Genomic DNA, 23,217 nt, shown 5'->3' with positions numbered 1-23,217 from the left:
GTGTGAGCTTCAGTTCATGTATTGGTTAGACACCAGCACAGCTGGGCTTTTTTTTGAATTCTGAAATACTAATATCTCCATGTTTACTAATGTGCTTCATATAAATCTGCAGACAATTAAATGACTTTTCCTTTTTTTTTTTTCTTTTTTAGGTAAAGAGACAAAGCTATTTTTTGGACATGGTGTGTATGCACATATAAATATTATATACACACATGCACACATACAAGATGGAGAGGAGTTAGTGCTGTGAGGACAAGGTTAGCTTTCAGAGCTGATGATGAAAACCAACAGATATAGATTATTATACATCGGAGGGATGAGTTTTCTAACAAGGGCAGAAATCAGGAGTAATTCCTGTAAGTCAAAAGGGTTATACCACCTTCAAACTGGTGCAAGTGAAACTGTAGGAGGCCCTACAACTTTTGGTGGCCTTGTTTTGTGACAAAGTGTATCCTTCAGATCTGAGTAATAAACTTTCCCTCATGATGGAGTGCTTGAGAGAAAAATGCAGGGGGATTATAAGAACAGCCCTTTACCTGAAGTAATTTGTATTTGCAGACAGTGAAAACCCTGGTCATATCCCCAAATTTTCTTTCAATGAATTAACATCTTGATGCAGGAATTAATTTGTTACTCTCTAACTAGACAATCCCCGAAAGAAACATCCTATGAAAATCCACCTAAATATGACCTTGTACCATTTTACAGAGCACAGCCTCCAAATAGCTGGTAAAGACACCCAGATGGTGTTTAGCCTATGTATTTTAGTCAGATGGTTGATTTTCCCCTTGGTAGGTTTGTAAAGCTCAAGAAAACATTTTGCCCATCTATCTGCATTTGAGTAGAACACAGACTGACTAATAGATAAATAATCCATGTGAAAGTAAATAGCCTTAAAGTAAACTGCCTTCACATTCCATTGATCAGCTCAGTCAGCAAACTTTTATATATTGTCACTAATGTTCTAAATATTTTGAAGAGAAACATGCCAGAAGTACAGAGTATTTCCATTTCTGTTGCACATAAGGTCATTATGAACTCCTCCTTGAATTGATATTGATCCTTCAGCTTGCAGGAATATTCCTCCAATTTATTTTATTTTTGTTGCTATAGGAATTGTTACTGAAGGTAAAAAGGAAGAAAAGGAGCTGATGCAGAATGGAACCCACACATAAGAACATGACGTAAAGCATCTGCAGTGATAGCCTGACACAGCAGATGCTTTTTAACCATTTCAGGTTCCTTAAAATTCAGGGTTGTGCCAGTGGCAGGAAGCCCCAGCCAACCAATCAGACATTTCTGTGGCAGGGGCCTCCAGCTTTGTCCAATTGTAAAGGACAACCAACAGTTTTCTACCATAGAAATGTCTAAGACCAGCAAATATTTCATCCTGAAAACACCATTAAATCATTTTTTGTCTCTTTTCTCAAAACCAATCCTACCCTTTGGAGCCTGCTCAAGCTCAGGATCATGCTTCAGCCTTCCTGGACGCTCTTTGACTAGAGGGCTGCTGAGAAGGGTGAAGGACCAGCAGCCTGCCAAAACCTGCTCACTAGGGAAAAAACAGGAGCTGAATGTGGGGGAGAAGGAAGGAAAGCAATAAGAAGGACAGGACACAGCAGGGAATTTAGCCAGCTCAGGCCTGAATTCCATCAAAGGACTGGCCAGAAACCAAGCCTGAAGAAGGGTTGAGGTACCTCCTGTTAGCAGTTCCTGGCCAAGCTCTCACCAAATTCAATAGGCACCCTCCCAAAACTATACCAGGACAGCTGCTGATAAGGAAAGATTTGGGTAACAATCTGGCTCTCTTTTCCTTCCTCCACAGCAGCTGTGATAGAGTGAAGTTTTGCACTTCTGCTGCCCCAAAGCTGAATTGAGACCTGGACAACGTGAGCATGTGTGTGTGGAACCTGCATCTTTCACACCATTTCAGCTTCTGCCTGCTTCTCACTTTGGTTAACATTTGAAAAATCCATTTCCCAGAGTGACTTTTCAAAGAGAATGACTTAAAGCTGGAAGCCAAAGGGACTGTCTATAATTTTGTTTGCTTTTGGTTTTGCTACAGGATAAAAAGAGCAGGAAAAAACCACTGTGCGTAGTTTTCATTTTACAAGCTGCAAAAAAATCCGTTAGGAGTATGGTCGGGAGAAAGAGTTTATCAAAACTTATCTGAGCCTTTTAAATGAGCACAGCTCAATAGCAGATATGAAAGGCAATGTCTAGGACAGAAATTGGGTCAGCAATCTGCAACAGTGTACTCGCCAGTGTGATCAGTGTGAACCTACAGCTAATGGGGACATCAGCATCTCCCAAATATGAGGACGGTGGAATGACCAGGGTGAAGAAGCAGTCTGTGGAGGTTTGGGGAAGCAGAAGACTGGGTCATAACAAGGATCATAGACTGTAATTGCTGTTGAAAAGAAAAAACAAAAAAGAAGAAAAGCAGGTGATGTACTTAAGTCTTACTTTCTATATCCTTAATGAAAGGCACTGTTTTAAAAACGGTACTTTTATGCTTAAAACATAACGTTTTAGATAGACAAAATGTTTGCCAGGAATCCATCTTAAATTAGATTTTGGTTTATTTGCTCTGTTTTTAGCATGTTCTATCTAAATATATATATATATATCTTAAAAGAAAAATAAAGAAAGTAATAATCAAGAGTCATAAATTTCCAGCAATATCACAAAATCCCTCGTTAGCTTTCTGAACGCTAAACGTCTCCATTGATTTAACAGAATGGACAAGGTCTGTACAATTTTTGAGAAGACAAACATGACCTAGTAACAGATTGGTATCTCTCTTCTTGGGGCTTTTCAGTGCATTTATTTAATGGTCTTGACGTACATTACTTAAGAGAAACATTAAATGCCAGTGCTTTGCAACAGTTTTGTTACTGTTTTCTAAAAGTAAACAAACAAAAAATACATTCAAAAAAGCAAGGCTGTTTTGTTCATGTGATGGCAGAGGCTTTGGGCAGCTGCAACACGCACTGCTCTTGCTCAGAGATATTACCCAACATCAGTCAGCTGTCACCAAAAGAGTTGCACGGAAAGCATTAAAGGATAAAAAGAAAGGGGGGCTGGGTGGGGGAGAACTGAGCAAAATGCCACACATGCCAGCTAGTCTTTCCAGAAGGAAGACACCAGAATATGTATATTTGGGGGAGGAAAAAGGAAGGGGGGAAAGAGCACTAACACAGAGAAAAACTTGACTTCAGGGGAAAAAACAGCAGCTCTCTGAAACTTGTTTAGCAGGTTTGCATTCCTAATGTAATCTGACTTGCGTTGATGGTGGTTTTTGCCCTATTCCTTACTTTGCTTTCCAAGAGAAACGTAACAAAACTGAGGTAGAAATAATGGTGGGCACACTCCAGCCTGAAAGATTTCTAATGGATGCTAAATGAAGATTGCATTAAGGACAATGAAGCCATACATACACAACAAAAACTCAACTTTACAGTTGGGAAGGGAAGTAAATGTACTTTGAGGGTTCAGTTTTGCTTTGTTATTTGTACTGTTTGTTTGGTCACAGTCCACTGCACTGCTATAAACAGCTCTGCAACCCATAGCTCTGCCAGCAACCTACACTGATTCCACTCCCTACAGCTTCACCAAAATAGCCTCAAAACTATGACTGGAGCCAGGCAACAAAGGCCAGCCGTCACAGCTTAAGGTAATTTGCCTCTCGGAATCCTACCAAATCTTACGTTTGACTGTTTCAGATGCTAACATAAACCAATTAAGTGGCTCTTTCATTCATCTATGCACCTTCTAAAGACTGTATCACCTTATTATCAAGGAGCAATATGCTGAAAACTCTTACAGTTTACCAACAAGAAAAATCATTCTGCTCTGGTTTGATGTAAGAAATTGGCAAAAGAACCATTCCTGAACACTGGGAAACGCTTCTGTTTCTATTTTTAAAAACTGTAAAGCTTCAGTCATATCACGCTTTAGTTTTTTCCTGGATACATTCAAAGTAATTTTCCTTGCCATATTCCAATTGTTGAGGTAAACATACATATTTAATATAAAGTAACATTGAAGCCTAGCCTATAACTCTCAGCAGTACATAGTGCTTTCAACACATTCCTTTGAGGTACTGTACAAATCACAATCACTTTCCTGAGTTTTTGCAGACAGAACATTAAAAGAAATGAACTGCAGAAATTAAGGTCCAGATTATCATTACCCTGTTTTACCTGTTCTTAGTTTAACACCACAGAACAGACAGGATTGAGGAATACTGTTGCTCTTAGAATAGCAAAAATCTGGCTCTCTGTCGCAACACAACCGTTCATCTCTTTAGTCCAATAATGTTTGAAGTTAAAGCTCTTTATATTAGCACATGCCACCAATGTAATTGTGAGGCAAACAAAAAATAAAGCACCACTTCAGGCACTTGACAGCAACTAAATCTCAAGAACAGCAGAATGGAATCAACACACAGGGTTCATGTCCTTCTGAAATCAACCCACTTGCACCTTGCTCCTTGGTGAGTATTGTCTAGCTTGAACAGAACTGAGCATCAACATGCGCTTTCTGTCATGTGTGGCTTTTTCAGATCAGCAGCTCTTGTTTGATGCACTTTTCCTTCAAGTATACCCTGGCTCTTTAGAGGCAAGGTAAATCGTAGTCTTCCCAGTACCCTTTGCAATTTTAACACTACTGAAAAGGGTTCTCTACCCCTATGTAGCAGATTCTGTGTGTGCCAACATTCATTACTTTTTTTTTAAAGTAGCATCACTGACTGCAACCAAACATTTTGTTCCATTCAACGTATGTATCAAGCTCTTTTTGAGATATGCTAGGCTGTATCTTGCAGAAAGCATTTTCAAAGTCTTGATATGTAACTGGCCTCAACTGGCTGGGCATAATGGCTGAAAGGTCTGTGGCTGGCATGGCATGGAGTGGGCCCACCACGGCTTCCTGACACAAGTGAGCCACATCTAGTCCAGAAAAGCCTTCTGTGCGCTGGACAAGCAGTGCAACCTCCTTGTCATTGAGACAGTAATTGTGCTGTGAGAGCAGTTGTACTATTATCTGGTGTCTCGCTGTGCTGTCAGGAAGTGGGATTAAAAGTCGTTTCATGAAGTACCTTCGAAGAGATTCATCAATTTCTTCTGGTTTACTCGTGGCGCAAATTACTACTATTTGGTCCTCAGCAGAAGTCAGTACAGTGTCCAGCTGCATAAGGAACTCGGTTCTCATCCGACTTACTGGACTATGTTCTTCACTCACTTGAGAGGAAAGGAGCATGTCAATGTCACTAACAAAAATCACCGAGGGTTGGCGACACCTTGCCACGAGGAAGGAGGCATGGACAATTTTTTCTCCTTCCCCTAACCACTTTGTGACAAGGCCAGAGCCAGTGATTTTGAAAAACGTGGCCCCCAGCTGACTAGCTATACATCTGCCCATTAATGTTTTGCCTGTTCCCCGAGGTCCAAATAAAAGGATGCTCCGAGGTAGAGCAGTCAGTCCATTGAATGCATCTGACCTCAATACTGGCCATAAAACCTCCTCCTTAATGACGGCCTTTACTAGATCTAGGCCAGCAATGTCGCTCCAGTCCACGGGAGGTCCTTGGTTGATAATCTCATTGGTAACAAGGTCAATGAGGTGTGTGTCAGTATTCTTCAGTTGCTCGTCCACAGAGTGGTTGGATGAGGTAGCTGCACGAAGTCCCGGGCCTTGCATTGGGTGAGGGAGGAGCTGCCTGTGCTCGTCACCGTGCTCATTCATTACTGGGGAGCTATACTTCCCAAACGAGTCACTTGATCTCGAACCCAGTGAGTTTTTAGCAGTACTATAGGATGGGGGTGTTAGAGCCCTACTGGACTGGCTACTGAATTTCCTTTGCTGTTCAGAGGACATTAGCTGCTTCGTTGGCTTAAATGCTAAGGATGATGTTTCAGCACTTCTGTCAAAACCATTCCCTCTGTTTGCATTTGAAATGCTGTTGTCTGGCATTCGATACATTGGACTCTGTGTAGATCTCTGTTGGCCATAGCTGTAATTTCCATAACTGGAGTCCATTTCTCCTTGCCCTGCCATGTAGAAAGCTTTCCTTTTGAGAGAGCTGGCTGAACTGTTTGTCAGGGCAGACGGCGCGATTGGTGTCAGACCGTGGCCCTGGTAGGAGTAGCTGGGGACAGTGGTTGGGGGCAGAGGGGTTGGAGCAGGGATTCCTGAAGGCAGGTAAGCCGAGGGTGGCGGGGCACCCCCAGGGCTGTACCCAGGGCCAACAGCAGTTTGAGGAGGATAACTGGCGGAAGGGTAGCTGTAACTGGAGAGATTGGAGGTCCCGTTGTAGCCAGGGACGAGGGCTGGTGGTGGTGGCGGTGGTGGGGGCTGTAAAAGTCCCGAGCTGTGCAAGGGGGATGGATGAGGGGATGGAAGTGCAGGTGCTGGCTGGCCGCTGTAACTGGTATGCAAATATGAGCCATTGTATCCTGTGGCATATTCCTGAGATGGGAGCCCTGAATGAAGACTGGGAACTGTGTGACTTCCACAGGTGCTGCTGGAGTAACTGGGTTCAGCCAGGTTACTGGCCACCCCAGGAGAGCTCCCGATGCTGGCTGAGACATCTGCGGGAGGGAGGGCTGCACTTACCCCAGCTTTGCTGGCGGTGATGACATCTGGGACACAGTTCATGGGATACACGCTCTCCGAGTTCAAGGATGGCTGCCAAGGCTCACTCTCATTCTTCCGACCATTCACCAGCCCTGAGGGAGCTTCAGAGTAATTGCTGAGAATGGGTCGCTCGGCCGGGCCTTCCAAAATCCCGGAATACTTTTCTGCATACTTTTTCAGAAGGTTGGAGGCGGTCAGAGCTGAGATGTCGTCGTTGGCCCAGGCGTACTGGTACGTGCGCTGCAGGTGCCCCCGGTAGGCTTCCACCTTGTGGGCTGGGGACCGGGTGGTTGAAGTGATATCGAAGTGCTGTTCTGGCCACTGGGCATGCTCCGGCGTCCACTGCATCTTCAAGCCTAGGGCAGTACAAAACAACAGTTAACACTGACCTCAGCTTTTTCCTTATGTTTTTAAATGAGTTCGCAAACATACAGTCTGTGAACTTCTTCAGTGCTCTGAAACACTGTACCTAACAGCACAAGTCCGTAAGGAAAGAAAAGGTAATGCCCTTAAGAAGTGGTATGGTTGATTTGTTACAGGCACATCCACACATAGACAAATTTTTTGCCAATTCAGTAGGGGGGCAACTTTTTGTTTAAAAAATATAGGTAATGCTGTTGCTCTCAAAGTAATTAAACAAAACTAAGTATATTTTAAACACTCAGAGTGGAGATTTACTGTAAATATACAAGGCATCCAACTGCTCTGTCCTCTTTCATCCCCATTTCAGTTTTATATTTTAACCAATATAAAAATATGAGACACAGCTGACAGATCACATCTAGGATACCTCTCTTATTTGGTACTGAACACCTAGTTAGCAGAGTATAATGCACCCTGCGCAGAACAATATGACACAGACATAGCAGGTCATTCCATAATCCAACTCTCATCTAAAGTGGTCCACGACAGTTTCAAATCTGCTTCGTGGAGTGCAGCAAAGCAATCTCCCAGGCAGCGCTCTGTCGCTTTCATCACACAAAGCCTACAACTCGGTATGAATTACAACTGGCTCCTTTCTGCCTCTCAGTTCTGTTGTTGAGGGTCTGGAAAAAAAAAAACAAGCATGACTTGTCTGTCGGTTTCCTTGCTTGCTTTCTCTTCCCCCCCTCTGCTTCACAGCCTCCAGGGTACAAAGAAAGAGGGTTAAAGAAAAAAAATTGGGGGGAATAAAAAGGATGAAGAAAAAGAAATGAAGCTAAGTCCCTAAAAGTTCTGTAGCTTCCACAGCTAGCTATAAAAAAACCCTGAAACAAACAATACAAAGCCAAAATCAAACGTATAATTACAAAAAAAAAAGAGAAAATGTAATTTTGAAGCAATTAATCTTTTAATAACGTGATGTGAATTATCCCTCCTCTTTGTAACCCACTGCAATAGAGCAGTGGTAAGAGCAATTTACAAGCATTAAGATAACCCCCTCCAACTTGTACCTATGCATGGTAGACACATTGCTGGGTTTTGTACAGCTGTATCAAATAGACCTCCTTAATCTCTCTCGTATTACCAAAAGTGATTTTTGCAAACAGTCTTGTGCCCTCTGGCACAGATTCCCTGATAAGGAGGAGGCCCAGCCGAAATGAAGCATCTGTGGCACTAGCTCCCCTCTGAATTACTGCAGTCTATTTTGACAGCTTCTACCCCCTCCTGTTTCTCTTCCCAACCCCTTTAGCTCTTCATTGCCTGACTCTGGCATCTGACATGGCCAGCTTAGCCTCGCTGAGCTAAACCTAACACAGCACACAGTTTGGTAACAGAATGGCATGTTTATTCCCTTCTGACTCCCTCTTCCTTGTTTGCAAAACCACTGCACTAGACACTGGAAGTTAATTAGCAGGATGATGCTGTGCTAATTGTGTTAATTTACAAGGTTTTAGTCAAAGAGAATCATGCCAGGGCTGGCACTGCTGTCATGCTTCCGACTTAATGATTAAGAAATACTGAAAACAAGGTGGGAAGGATTGCAGTAATTACACAATAAATGAATAAAGCAACAGATTCATTTGCAATTATATTTTATTGTGGTTGCACTCATTTGCATTTGGATTCTCTTTTTTCTTTTTTGGATTCATGTATTTGCAAATCACCAAATCATTTAAATTTAGGCTGAAAATGGCAAAGTACCTTTAATTGAGCCTTATATTTTATTAGTACAACTAGTCCAACTAATAAATCTCCCTCCCCCTGAGCATGCCATTGATTACTTGTGGATTTTTTTATTCCTGAGCATTCTCTTTCTCTCTCATTTTTCAAACACTTTGACAACTTGATAAAAATATCTGTTAACAGTTATACAGTTATCCTAGAAAAGTTAATTCAGAGAAGTGCTTTTGACAAATGCAGCTTTGAAACTGAGGTTTTGTCAGATTTATTTCTATCATTTGGCATTAATATAATATTTTTTGCTAATTGTTTCTGATGTTTCAACTGTTACCTTTGAGAGGGAGTAAGTATATAACGAAATTGGGAAAAATTATAGAAATAATGTATTTAAATAACTGCACTTAAAAAAATGCAATTTTAATGAGAAACTATCAGAAGTTTCCAGAAATCACACTTTGTTAAAATCTGCTGGAAATCTGAAGAATAAATCACCAAGAGCCAATAATAGCCAGTAATCAGTATCTGAAATTATTCTAATGTCATGAGAAATACCACAAGTTATTTTAAAACCCAAAATTATTAATGTTCCTGTAACGTAGAACTGCACGACAGCATGCAAGTTCACTGCCCTATTAAAAAAAAAAAAAGTCAAACAAAACCAACAAACAAGCAAAACCTATCTGTGTTCTGCAATGTTTTGCTTATAAGGTTACCAAAACACTGAAAGCTTCTGTTACAGAGATGCAGAAAAACTTGAGTAGGATGATGTTTCACTAGATACTAACGAACAGATGCCATGGGAAAGACTTTGCAAAGAAAGCACTAAAGCAGCAGTGAAACTTTGGAAAAAGAAGGCAAAATAGACATGGATGGAGCAAAGAACGTGACAGGGCTGTATTTGTACTGTAGTTAATGAATATGCTTTTAGCACATTGTTTTTAACTGCTTCTATAAGAAAGCCTATTCAATATAAAGAGATAAAAGAATGCACTGGGTCAGAGCTCAACAACATCACACACTACCTACTCTGTAAGCTTTTCAAAATACCTTTCACAAACACTTTAAAAATTTCATCAGTTGGTCTTTTTTATTTAGAATGGATCATGCGTTTTTAAAATAAAATAATTAAATTTATAGTCACAGTGGGGATGATGTATTTCGATCATGCAAAAATTCAATTCTTTGAATTTTATTTGTCTAGATTAATTTATTTTCCTTATTATGAAGCTGCAAAAGAATGTCAGAAAATCTAAATTATCTATTATAAGACGAGGGAAAAAATCACATCATTGGCATTCTTTATTTAGAATAATTGCTAGATAGACCAGTAGTTTCACACTGTCATGCTATCTTTGGATATGCTCACTGAACAATAATTGAAAGTTTATTTATTGATGCATATTAAATACCAGTGCATTTAACAAAGGCTGTAAAGGCAGGATTAGGCTTTGATTAGATAAGCTTAAGAGAACAGGACTGTTCTCATCCCATGAAACATGAGCATTTATTCCAGCACATCGCAATCATTAGTGTTATTTGGAAGCATAGGTTAATAGTTAACCATAAGCATATTTTTTGCATTAGTAAGCAGTGAAGAAATCTGAATTTACATGAAGTCTGCTGGAATGGTCTGGACTGGGGGGCACAAAGAGCCATTTCCTCAATTTGATATTAATTGAAAAAGCAGAAAACTTTCGCTAGGTTTGACTCTATTTGATAATAGTTCACAAATTGTTTGACAAAAGTCAAATGTGTGATTTGGGAGAAAAAATGAAGCAGCAGCAGCTGTTGTAATTTTTAATTATGCAAACATTCCCCTTCCCTCTGCCCACCCTCAACCCCAAATTGCTTAATGTTTGTAGCCACCTCCTCTCCATATTTCAAATCGTATTTTATTAACTGCTTTTTGTTTGAGCTGATACATATTTCTGCTTTTTTTTTTTTTTGTTAGGAATCCAAATGCTGATATAAACATCTAAAATCAGGTAAATCAGGGCACATTTAGAGGTTCCATTTTTTTTTATTTAGTGTAATTTAAACTCTGATATAAACCACAGTGCAGATAGTGTATTTGGTTAATAACTTTCTGAAAATCCAGAAGCAACACAAGGCTGAATGCACTAAAAAACCCCACTTTGCTAACTTAGGAATCCTCTGAACTATCGACATTTTTGAACTGTGTAAAGTGTGCTAGTATGGGCTGTAAAAGGCAAAAGGAAAGGGCTCTGTTCTTTAAGTACAGGTATGTATTTACCAGAGAATTGCTTTTAAGATAAATTTAATACATTATATAGATAGGCAGTGTAGGCTATTTTAGCAGTATCTGTTTTTCCTTGTCCTGGCAGCCTTGCTATACATTCCTGTTCCATAATTCTTACAGTTGGATCTATTCAGATTATATTTAAAGTAATTATAGTCTACAATTTCATTATGGAATTACTTCAAACTAAGTGTTCAACCATATTTCCCCTTCTAATATTGTGCACTTAGCCTGAAAATGGAAAATCTAATACACAACACTTCATCAGTTGCACATATAATAATTCCATATGGCCAAAAGCCACTTAAATATTCAGTTACATTAATTCAAAGTAAAAACAAAGAAAAAAACCAAACAAAAAGGAAAAAAAATTCCAGAGTTATGAAAAACTAACATTGCAATCTAAACATAAAAAGGAACAAGCAACATCCCGTCCAAGAGGGCCTGATTCTGCTGGGAGCTGAGATGACTTTGTGCATACAAAGAACCCCCAGTGCTGGTGCCCTCAGTACCAGGTCAAAACTTCTCATCCCCATACAGGATAATATCTGTCAAAAAAGATAAATAACTAGCCTTTGCTTTCAATTTAAATACAAGGGTTTCTGTTGAAAATAGGCATGGAAACATGGTCCAGAAATAGGACCACACTGGGTAATACCACCACAAAGGACTTACAGTGTCTGAACTCACCAACTTGCCTAGCAACAATGTGTTTTAGAGAAAAGATACTGGGACTTTAGTAAACCTCTCATCTATTCACACCTCTAATAAAATAATCAAACTAAAATTAAATCATATGCAGCTGTGGGTTTCTGAAGATACTGGAAGAGATTGCACTGCACTTCTACAGATGTTGGTGAAAAAAACCTAAATGTCCCAGAGCTGCTGTGCACAAGGCACTAGAAGCAAGGCAGTACACCAACCTTCCCAACCAGCTACCAAAGTTTCAGTTTGGATCCGAGGCCTTCAACTGTTCCTTCAACATACCTGAGGCAAAAGAAAATAATTCTTCTCTTCTTGTGGTCTCTCTTTTCCTGCCCCATTCACCCCTGCAGTGCATAGGTCCTACCTAGCACAAATCTGAAGCTTCCTTTGCAAGCATCAGGAGTCAAGCAGGTTCTTAACTTTAGGCCTGTTGTTAAACATGATCTGAGCAAATGCCTAATGCACTGTTGAAAAGGGCTGCACTGCACCAGGGGTGAAAGCAAATGCATGCTTCTGTCACGTGCCCATGGCAGGCAGCTAGGAGCACACTGCTGCAAGGTAGGAAACAACTCCAGAACCACAGCTCCAAGTACCACCAACCATTTTCCCTCTAGACTTGAAAGTGCATGTGAACTTCATCACTTTGGATTGTTTATACAGTTGGCCTAGGACCCCAAAAATTGTCCCTGCCCACTGAACTACTATCCTCAGCCCTGTTCCCAGTTATTCAAGACACTGAGTATTTCCACAACAGATCATAATGATTTTAGCCAAGGTTTGCTTCTTGTGGACACAAGGAGATTGGCTCTGCCAAAAGACCCACTGACTTAAATATCTGTTTCATTAGGAGTGTACCAGTGGGCCTCAGACCCCTTACTCCAGCGTGGACTGAAGGTGTTAGTACCTTGAGGATCAGGCCCTAAAGTCACATTTTAGTCTTTCTCAAGTATGAGGCAGAGCTGAATAAATGAGTCATGCTGTAACCGCTGTTCAAGATGTAGGACACACAGCTCCCTGGATTTATACTAAATCTGATAATATTTTATAAGACTGTATACTGTCATATGTCCCATAATAATAAAAATTAATTCAAGATAAAACAATTCTTTTACACTCAATTTTTTATTAATAAGCGTAATTTCAGCTGTTTGAAGATAGCGCAACTGATCTCTCTTAATTGGAAACAGGAGGGATTTTGAAGAGTGGATTGAGCTAATTATGTTTTGCAGGAAAAAAAAAAAAGAAAGAAAATGATTCCCACATTTATTTTCTAATTACTCAGTGAAGACCTCTGCTCTAGTCCATGAGGAACTCCTTTGACGTCAAAGGACTCGCTGGGAGGATGAGCCTCCAACTGAGATGCCCAGCTGTACAGTCCCAACTTTGTAAGCTTTTTTCAGTAAGTGGCAGCCACAAACTCACAAAAACAGGCCTGGAAAATGCTCTCAGCATTTTCTTAGTAGGGGTCTGTTCTTCCTCTTATTACATATGCAAGCCCTACACATCAGTGGGAGCACGCTGTTGGCAGGGTATTTACAACGTGATTTCCATCTAGCAAGGATAGTGAAAGCATTTCAATCTTTAAAACAAAACACTTAAATCACGAGTAATATTGAGGATCACATATATGCCAACAGCACTTAAAGATGAAAGCGGTAAGAAAAATGCAACATATTTCATGTGAAACTGGAATGGTTAAGAAAGAAATTACAAAATTAAAAACCAATTCCAAACTGATACACCCCAATTATCTAACTTTAATACTGTCAAATTATTATTCTTTTAAAACCACACTTTCACACCTTACAACAGCAAATTGCAATACATCTACAGCAAATGAGTTCTCTTCCCACAAGCCCCCTCCCTGCCATTTACATAAAGCAGCCTTTGATAGGCACAAAGACATTTCTGGCTAAACAGCCTTTAGAAGATCCATTAGCTTCAAAGGCCTGAAAAACAGAAATAAGGAGAAGTAATAGTCAAGCAAGCAAAGGGAAACTGTGTGCAGAGATGACGCTGGCACATTTTGCCAGCAGAAGCAGGCTGGATCCGGAGGCCGGCCTCGCAGCAGCCGCGGCTGGCGGGGACTGGAGCTATTCCTGGGGCACCCCCGGGACCTCCCTGTCCTCTGCCCACCTCAGAGGGGCTGGTTTCTCTGCAGCAGCAGCCCCTGACACGAAAACATCCTTGCTGGGCAATCACACTGATGCACGATCACCGTGTACCAAACGTAAAACCATTTATGCACGTGCTTTGGAACCCAACTATGTCGAGGATTGGTCATATTTGTGATTAAATGCAGTTTATCTTTGAAATATTTTAGTATGTCAGTTTGCCCTCACCATACTAATTTGCTCATAACACTTTTCTAAACCAACTAGAAAACACACTAACAAAAATATAATTGAATTTCCTTTTAGTTTATTATGATGCTTCCTCTGACCAGGATTTACATTTTTAAGCTGTTTTTGTCAAGTAGCTCTGAACACTACCATGTCTTTAAAGGACCTAGCATGCTTTGTCAGTGCCAAATGTACAAGACAATAATAATTTCTGAGAGAATACTCAGAAAAACAGTAGCTGTAAACAAATGTAAGCATAACTTGCATGAAAAAAATTACTTTTTGCAGTCATCCAAACAGACACTTACAGCCATAATGTATATTTAAAAGATTTAATACACACACATAATCTGCAATTTATGCCCATATAAACATGATAATCAATTTAACTGATGTAGGATAACTAGTATTGTAATTCTGAGAATTAGAATATTCACATGATAAAATATAATAATGAATGAATACAGAGTTTGGTCACTTGACACGAGTATTTATGCATATTTGAAAATGAAAAATATTTTAGACTTGGACTGTGATTGTGCTCCCACTGAAGTGCTTATGTCAAGGCTCAAATAAACCCAGCTGAAGATTTTAGAAATGCAGAAAAATGCATGCTCTCTTTTTAGGCAACAAAATAGCAGAAGTAGCCTTTTATTTGGTTTTTCTTTAAGAAGAGGAGTTTGAGGCACATTTACCTTGAAAGACCATAACACAAATCCTTAAAGCAGAGCAGACAAAATAACTTCATGCTTTATCGTGTTTCTCACGTAATCAGCTGAAGCAGGTGAAACACAAAACCCTGAACTTGTTTTTTAGCAAGTAAGTGAGAGGCAAAAGGAATAAATTTTCAGCACTAGGGAGCCTGTCATGGAACATTCGGATCTTGACCTAAAAGCTTCTAGGAAAAAAAACTCCTCTAATATCTGAAAATTCTGATTTTCAAATATTGGATTCTGTTATTTTTCCATTTCTGCTGCTAATCATGTTTTAGCAAATAATTTCCTTTTGCTCTTTCATTCACCCTTAGAATTATTGCTTTGGTTCCTTGCCACTAATAAACCTTTTTTAAAACCCTTTTCTCATGTATCGTAAATCCATTAAGACAATTTCCTTCTTAAGCTCACTTCCTTTTGCCAAATGAAGATCATCAGGACATACCACTGTGTCCAAAGGGACAGCAGAGCTAATGAATATGTATGTTTTATGTCACAACAGAGCACTCCCCTTGTTCTGCAGTATCGACCTTCTCTTATGTGAGTAAATAACAGGTGAGCACTTGTGCATGAGGATAAATGGGGTTAAAATTGCTACACAGGGACATACTTTATTTGAAAAAAGTGGGTGCACAATAAATACATATTTAACTGATGCTGAATTATTTTTATATCATATTGTTTCAAAATGTTAGCTATCACCTTGCTTTAAAACATAAGACCAATTTAGACAGCAAGAGTAATTTAAAATATATTTCCCTTCAATTAACAGCAGCAGCACTCTGTATAAATTCCATGGTAATATAATTTTAATATATTTTTCACTCATCATATCTAAAAAAAGTAGGTATGTATTTCACAGCTTTATGTATAGCAACAAAAGTTTAATTCCAGAGATTCATCTAGTCAGCTGTATTTGTTTTACAAACATGAAAGTAAAGTTCAATTTCAATAAGTTTCAAATAATTGTAATCAGGCTTGACCAATTACATTCAACTAACATAAGTGAAAAAGCAAATTTATATGGGCCAATAGCACAATGGAATCTTGTAGCTTGGAATTAGGAATACTCCTTTCCTTTTAGAGCACTTATTTCAAAACCTACCCTTGTAGGATAGGTATGAACAGTTGCTTTACTCAGATTAGAGTACCTCTGCTAATTAGCTAAATGAGAACAAATACTGATTAAATGTATATATAGAAGTAATCTGATACTCAAGGAAAAAAAAATCCTTAACATGTGTCCACAGTATACAAAGCTTTCACAAAAATTGTTTATGTTATTTATGCTTTTTGGCAATCTGCACATTAATTTTTAATGAAATAGTAAAGAGATGTTGCGTCTCACACTTCAGTAAAAATATTCTATAACCAGGACTGGTTGACATAGTGCATTAATTCAGTGTCCTTCACTCCTGGGACCTGTGTATAATTTAGTCCAGCCTGAAGAAAATAACTTTGATCTGAAGGCTGTGGAAAAAGCTACATATGAAATGAGTTTTGGTGGGTTTAGTGTTGTTTCTTATATACAAGACGACATATGAAGATAAACTGCTTTAGAATGCTCCTGACATGGCCCAGGATTAAGAGCAGGGAGCTCTTAGCAGAGCTCATCCACTCTCTCCCTTTTTCCTATCGTACCAGACACACATCACACACATTTCTCTCTCTACGCATCAGAGCAGCTACTGCTGGCACACACTGCCTTTCCAAGGAGAAGATCCTGTGCACAAGGATTGTATTATCAACCTGTACACTGATTTGGGGTCTCCATTAAAAACGCAAACAAACAACAACGTCTGTATTACAGCATGGGAGATCACGTTGTTGTAGGAAGGGATGATGTTACCACATGGGAGATGAGATTTCCTTCCCAGGGTAGGGAACACCTAAGCTAAGTCATCAGAGCTGCACTAATCACGCTCTTAGGGAAAAAAGAGCTTGGGCACAGCTCCTTCCCCGGCTCGGCTGTGCGAGCAGCTGACCCTGCCTTTCCTTCCTGCTCCCCCCAAAGCAGAGAAACAAGATTAAAAGCAGAAGCACAACCAAAGAACTGACATCCTAGAAAAACTGAGATAAATCTTTCCCCCACTTAAACCTTTCAATTACTGTATTTCACAAATTCCAGAGATTCTTTCTTGCTCACTCAATAAAATGTATCCGAATTAGCTACTGAAAAATGGAATATAGCCAATTTTTTGCATGCTCTTGGTTTGGGACTTACTGTATTATTTCCTGAGCATTTGAAAGGAACTATATAGATTGTTCAGTTGGCTTGACAAATTATCTGGGGGACAGGGAAAGGAGGAACAGGGAATTTTCTACAGACAAATATAGAAATCTCTCTCTCTTTCCTTCTCTCTCTCTCTATTTATATATTTTAGACACACAGGCAGCAAAGCACCAGAGAGAGAATGTCTCAACTGAGAAATTGAACTCTGTGTATGCTGATATTTTTTCCATATTCCTGGAGAGAGTGGTAAGGAAAAGAGACTAACTCGTCATACTAGATGTTGGTTCTCCTTTCTCAAAAAAAAAAAAGTAAAATACATCCTGCAACAGGAAAAGTTAAACCATGTCCAAAGACATACAGGGTGTCACTGGGAGGGTGCACAAGCAGAAAAAGAGGGTAGAAAAAAAAAAGTGCTGGTTTTAAAAACAGAAAGAAATTACAGAGCCCAGCTGATAAACCGTCACACTCCTTTGCAGCTATCACACAAATTTAGCCATTTCTGTAAACAGCTTTCAAGATACACAAAAATCTAAACCATGCAATGATTGTATCAATAACTAGCTGAGTACTATTGATAGCTTAAATAACAATAATCTGTGTTATTTTTCTGTAATTTTGTCCATAGCCTTATTGCATATGTAGTCACCTAATGATGAAATACTTTTAAAATTTGCTTCAGGGTACAGAAGTCAAGCTCCACTGATTAGCATCTCAAAGCGCGCTACAGGCACACATTTGTATAGCAGAATAATAGCACTTGTGTTTGTATGCTGCTAAAAAAAACCAGCTCCCCCCTCCTCCCCACTATTTTACTTGATGTTTGATGATGCACACTGATGAAAGTCTCCTCACAAAATAAATACAATACATAACAGCTAACTGTAAGAATGTCAAAAACAAGGGAGAAAGGTAACATCACAAAAAGGAGCCAAAAAGGGGTTTTGGGGACATGCAAGTTATTTAGACCCCAGGTTCATGGGCTTAATTCTTCTGTCACTTCTCTGGTTTGAAGTCAGAAGAACTACTGAAGTTTACAATTTATTGCAAAGGAGATAAATGTGCCACATTAAAATGTGTTAATTACATAAATTATATTTTATTCACCAGTGTTTGGGGTTTGGGGCGTGTGCTTAATAAAAATTCATCACAGAAAATATTTCATTAAGATCTTGATAGAGAGTTCTGATATTCATTGCACAAGCTCGGTTTCTGATTAATTTCCTATGTCCAATTAGGTGGCATTCAAACTTTATTGAATGTGAGCCTTCCTAAAATTTGCTGTAAACTGACAGGACTGTGTCTGATTTCAGTGACATTTTGAGACACCAGTCCAACAAACTGCCTTCAGCAGCCCTGCATCCTTCCCTGTGCATTCCCCTTCTGCCATTTCTCCAGGCAGAATACTTTATTACAAGGTTTAAGTTACAAAAGTCTCCATCTAATTTTGTATTACATAATATTAGAAAAGTGCACTCACATAGATTTAGCATTAAAAATGCTACACACTATCAACAGGAACACTAGAATCTTACCAAGTATTCAGCATTTATAAGCTTAAATTATTTTTTATTAACACTTCTCTTTTTATCCATAATGTGTAAGTAGCATCCAAGAAATACTTTAAGAGTGCTTAGCACTAATATAATTAAACTTAGCATCACTTAGCATCAAGAATTAAGTTTATAAACAAACAGATATTCACTGAAGTATGATATCAGTAGTAAGCATTTATTAAAAGTTGCTTTTACTCCAGAAAAAAAAAAAAAGTTAAAACAAAGACCAGATTGAATTATGAGGTTTTGTGAACACTGTGAGGGTTTTGTGATTGCATGTAAAAGATTTACAGATCGGCAGAAGATGTACAGATAACAACTGAAAGGTGCATTATACTAATCAGAGAAATGTATAGCCTCTGCAAAGCAGGTAGGAGTGAATAATTTTAATTTTCTCTCTTCTTACAGTTTTATATTATTACACAAGGGAAGCAGAGGAAACCTAAATATGACCCTATTTAGATATACTAACTGAAAAGCCTTTGTAGAATTTTTTAAGCAAACAGGATTGTGCTTCCAACGCTGCCCATCTAGTTTTCCAATGTGTTAAATTGGATGGTTACTTGGACAGCTCTCTATTCATTACTGAACTGTGGAAAGGAAACACAGAGGTGGCATTTTCCTTTTAAACCATCTAATGCCTTGTAGCCAGATTCCAAAGCATCAAGGAGAGATTTCTTTTTTTTTCTTTTTTTCCCTTTTTTTCTTTCTTTTTTTTTTCTAGTAGACAAGCTGTCGTAATTGAAATGAAGTCTAATCAGACTCATTACTGTTTTCAGCAATTTGCACCACCAAAGATGCTTATTAGGTAACAGTGTTTAATAAACCACTCTTTAGAAAACTACCAGTAATGAGCTCTTAACAGCCAATCTTTAGCGTGAATGTAATGTGAAAAGTGTTCCTAGCACTGAATAGATTTTCACATTTAGTAGTGTCATAATTAAGCTCAAGGAATTGGTAGCTGTGATGATAGATATTTACTGCAATATAGACTTTCCGCCCCATGAAAATATATTTGAAAATACTTGGGGTTCAGTATTTCCAGAGGAAATTTCAAAACTGCTTAACAAAAGACTGTGTGAGGCTGGATTAGGTCTATAAATGATACTTAATCATAGAGTATTTAGGGAATGAACAGAGTACTGTGAGTCCAGTATCAACTACAAAGCATGCATAAAGTTAATTCCACCTAGCTTTGTTTGACTGCTCGTCCATCTCTTAAGAATTCCAGTCATTAATATACAAATAATAAATGTTGTCACCAGCTGAATAATAATGAACAAAAATGGCCAATAACAAGACATACTTGAAAAAACAATTGTCAGCTCTCTTTCCGCAGTAAAAGATTAAAATGCCCGAGAAAAACAGCAAATTGCTTGGTTTCAAAATAAAATTGTGGATCTCTAATAAATGTATATATATATCTACACACACACATATATATATCTAAAGCTGTTTTCTCCTACATGTTTCACATACTAGCAAGTCCTAATATCTACTTAGGACCAAAACCCCCCAAATTCCTAATGTAAAGAATACCACAGCTTTGAAAATGTAATATTGTGACATATATTATTCATAAAAGCCCCCCACAAAAGCTAAGTTTTTATCAATAGAAGGTTCAATTTAACTAGATGTACACCTTGCCACACTAGTCCCATCAATACTACTACCTAACAAATGCTGAAAGTGGCAAAAAAGAAAATAAATTGCATGTATAAATTCCAACTAATTAAATATCCAGAGAAAATCTTGAGGAATAGCTCCTGTTCTCTCATACCATTGATTTCAGCTTGACATAATATTTAAAGTTATCAATAAGAAATGACCGAGACAACCTTTTTCTCTCCCACTAGGAGAAATACATAAGGATGCAAATGTTGTTTTGCTTACTAGAGATTCTGCTGGACAAGGTTTGTGTTGGCGGCCAAGACTTTGGAAAGAAGTGCATAAACATGAGTAATCAATAATAAAACCACTAACAAAATGATGAAGATCAGTTCTCTCTGACCAAGATTTTTATATTGGAATTCCATGTTAAGATGTTAAGAAGAGTTCCTTGCTGAATGAGTGCTCTCACTGCATTCTTTGCATATCCTAACCCCAAACTTCAGCAGCCCTAAATGCAGCCTCTAAGCCTCTGTATCTGTTTGCAGCTTTCTGAATCAATAGGACAATGAGAACTGAGACTACCAAATTAATGCCAGTTTCATTTGATTTTGTGGTTTGTGCTTCTTTGCACTACAAAGTGGAAAAAGGAAAAAAATCCCAACACAACCCCACACCCTTAACTCGTTCCCAGATGGGTTTTTGTAGCTTTAAGATCAAAATATCTTCCAGTTTCTTAAGTCTAAACTGAATTTTACTCAGATCCAACATTTTTAGTGTGACTGCTGTTTATCCTATTATGCAATTCCAAACTCCACACCTTTAAGTCACATACTTAGCTCCTGCTCTTTGCAAAATAACGTAACATAAAATACAATAAAATACAATACAATACAATAAAATAAAATAAAATAAAATAAAATAAAATAAAATAACGGAGACTCCACAACTGCTTTGGACTGCCTCCTCTTGTACTTGTGAATAATGCATTAAACTTCACATCATTTGTGAGTGACAACCCGATGGTCCAAGATGCATAATATGCATTTTGTACTGTTGATTTTACTAAGCACAGATGCTCTGAAGCATCAATTGTTCATCAGTAAGTCCTTCAATATCATACATTATGGTATTTTTTGTAGTTTAAGACTGGGGTTGACATAAATGTAGCATCCATAGGAGGTATTTCAGGCATTATTATAAAGCTATTGTTACCATCCTTTCTTATTCCACAATTAAAGCAGGGGGGAACCTTCAGGGTATTCCCTGTGCCTAACACTACCACAAAAACAACAATAAGTTACAGAATCACTTTTCTGCCTCAGATGCTCTGTATTTTATCAAGTCTACAAAATACCATTGTGTTCACCTAAGATGCTGACCCTAAACAATGCCTGACTTTCAACAGAAATTGAGATTTTTCCTCCTGGTATCTCTAAGCCTTCTTAGCCCAATCACAAAAGTCTGATCTGACTTTTAGAGGAGTTTCCACTGAAGAACTAAGACCTACCAAATTTTACACTACTACCCTGAGATAGTGTGTCATATATACATGAGTATGGACTAGCATAAGAAACTGCAAAAGCATAGGAAGTCAGAGAAGGAGGTGAAGCTACAGGGGCAGGTTGAAATCCAGGCAGAATTTGCCTCAAAACATTGAATTGGTCAGAAAGAGCAGCAGCATCCTATAAAAAGGACAGTGAGAAAAACCTTAATGCCCATATTTAAGGTGCTGCCATCAACCAGAGCCTCCACGGTGTAGATGCTGAGGACTCTCCACAGGGCCAAGCAGATGATAACAGCTTAAGTGGGAATGTCTGCTGTCATCAAAACCAGTGTGGAGCCCTGGAGTGGCTTGTCTCAGGACAACTCCACCACAAGACAGCATAAATAGCAGAAAGACGATTCCATGCAAAATTTATGGCTCTTTCTAAAATAGCATAGACACTTTCTTCTCCATCAATTAAATTACAGTACTATAGCTCACCTTCTCCAACTAGGACCCAGCATCAACAACAATTTGCCCTTCAGCAAAAGGTCCCATAAACAATTGTAGGGTACCTTTGAGTACAGAACGCCTCACATTTCTGTTCTGTCTTCTCTTTCTTTATAGTGACTTTTCAGTACATAAAGGGTGCCTACAAGAGACCTGGAGAGACACTTTTTGCAAGGGTATGTAGTGACAGGACAAGAGGGAATGGCTTCAAACTGAAAGAGGGCAGGTTTAGATTAGGTATTAGGAAGATGATCTTTACTGTGATGGTGATGATTCTCTCTTACTCAGAGAATCTGTAGATGCCCCAACCCTGGAAGTTTCCAAGGCCAGGCTGGATGCACTTTGAGCAATGTGGTCCAGTGGAAGGGCACAGCATGTCCATGACAGAGAAGTTGGAACTAGGTGACTTTTAAGGCCCTTCCAATCCAAACCATTCTATAAATCTATGACTTTTCTTTTTCTTCTTTTTTTCTTTGTGTGTGTGTGAAGTAGAAAACAGCTTAGATGAAATATCATATGAAATTGTTTCACTTGATGTCCAGCATGGGCTTTTTTTGCTGGCTTTTTCAAAGGAACAAATCCTACCCCTCAGCCCCCAACCCAAAAATAAACTCAATTGTTCCAATATGAGCAATCACTTGTCCAAACAACTGCACACAAGCCAAGTTTACAGACTGCCAAGGCTACTATTCTATTGTAACACATTTACAAAAGCTACATAATAGATGAGTTGCAGCAGATGAGAACATTTGTCCAACAGAACTGCAATCCTTTATCTCAAGGGAGACAATATTCCCTGCATTTCAGACTGGTTTAAACACACAGACTTGCCTAGCAGTGCTTTCTTTAAAGGTAGTCTAGTATACACTTTCCTAACTGAAATTGCTCATGGAAATATCTCCTTATGAAATGAAGGAGGCAAAAGGAACATCACCAGGTCCTATACAATACAGCTGTAGGTTTTTCTGGGGGATGGAGGTTAATAAAGCAAATGCATGTGCAAGTGAGGAACACATTTGCAGGCTTTGGAGGGATTGGGGTAAGTGCAGCAGAATGTAGTAG

The 23,217-nt window shown here is 38.8% G+C and overlaps 1 protein-coding gene across 9 annotated transcripts in view; it reads right to left on the bottom strand.

Moving 5' to 3' along the window:
* The window catches only part of FIGN (fidgetin, microtubule severing factor), a 104,988-nt gene that overhangs the window by 2,414 nt on the left and 79,357 nt on the right, over nucleotides 1-23,217 (bottom strand). For all 9 annotated transcript variants that reach the window (XM_026791632.2, XM_074548594.1, XM_005484005.4 and 6 more), the window contains one exon: nucleotides 1-6,998. This exon is cut by the window's left edge and continues 2,414 nt beyond it. In XM_026791632.2, coding sequence (XP_026647433.1) covers nucleotides 4,750-6,990 — 2,241 coding nt within the window. In that variant the 5' untranslated portion in view covers nucleotides 6,991-6,998 and the 3' untranslated portion in view covers nucleotides 1-4,749. The remainder of the gene's footprint in view (nucleotides 6,999-23,217) is intronic.

The sequence above is a fragment of the Zonotrichia albicollis genome, chromosome 10 (genome assembly GCF_047830755.1).
Source record: "Zonotrichia albicollis isolate bZonAlb1 chromosome 10, bZonAlb1.hap1, whole genome shotgun sequence".
In the NCBI taxonomy this organism is placed as follows: Eukaryota; Metazoa; Chordata; class Aves; order Passeriformes; family Passerellidae; genus Zonotrichia; species Zonotrichia albicollis.
The sequence above is the reverse complement of the archived record's forward strand: the minus strand, read 5'-3'. Positions and strand labels throughout refer to the sequence as shown.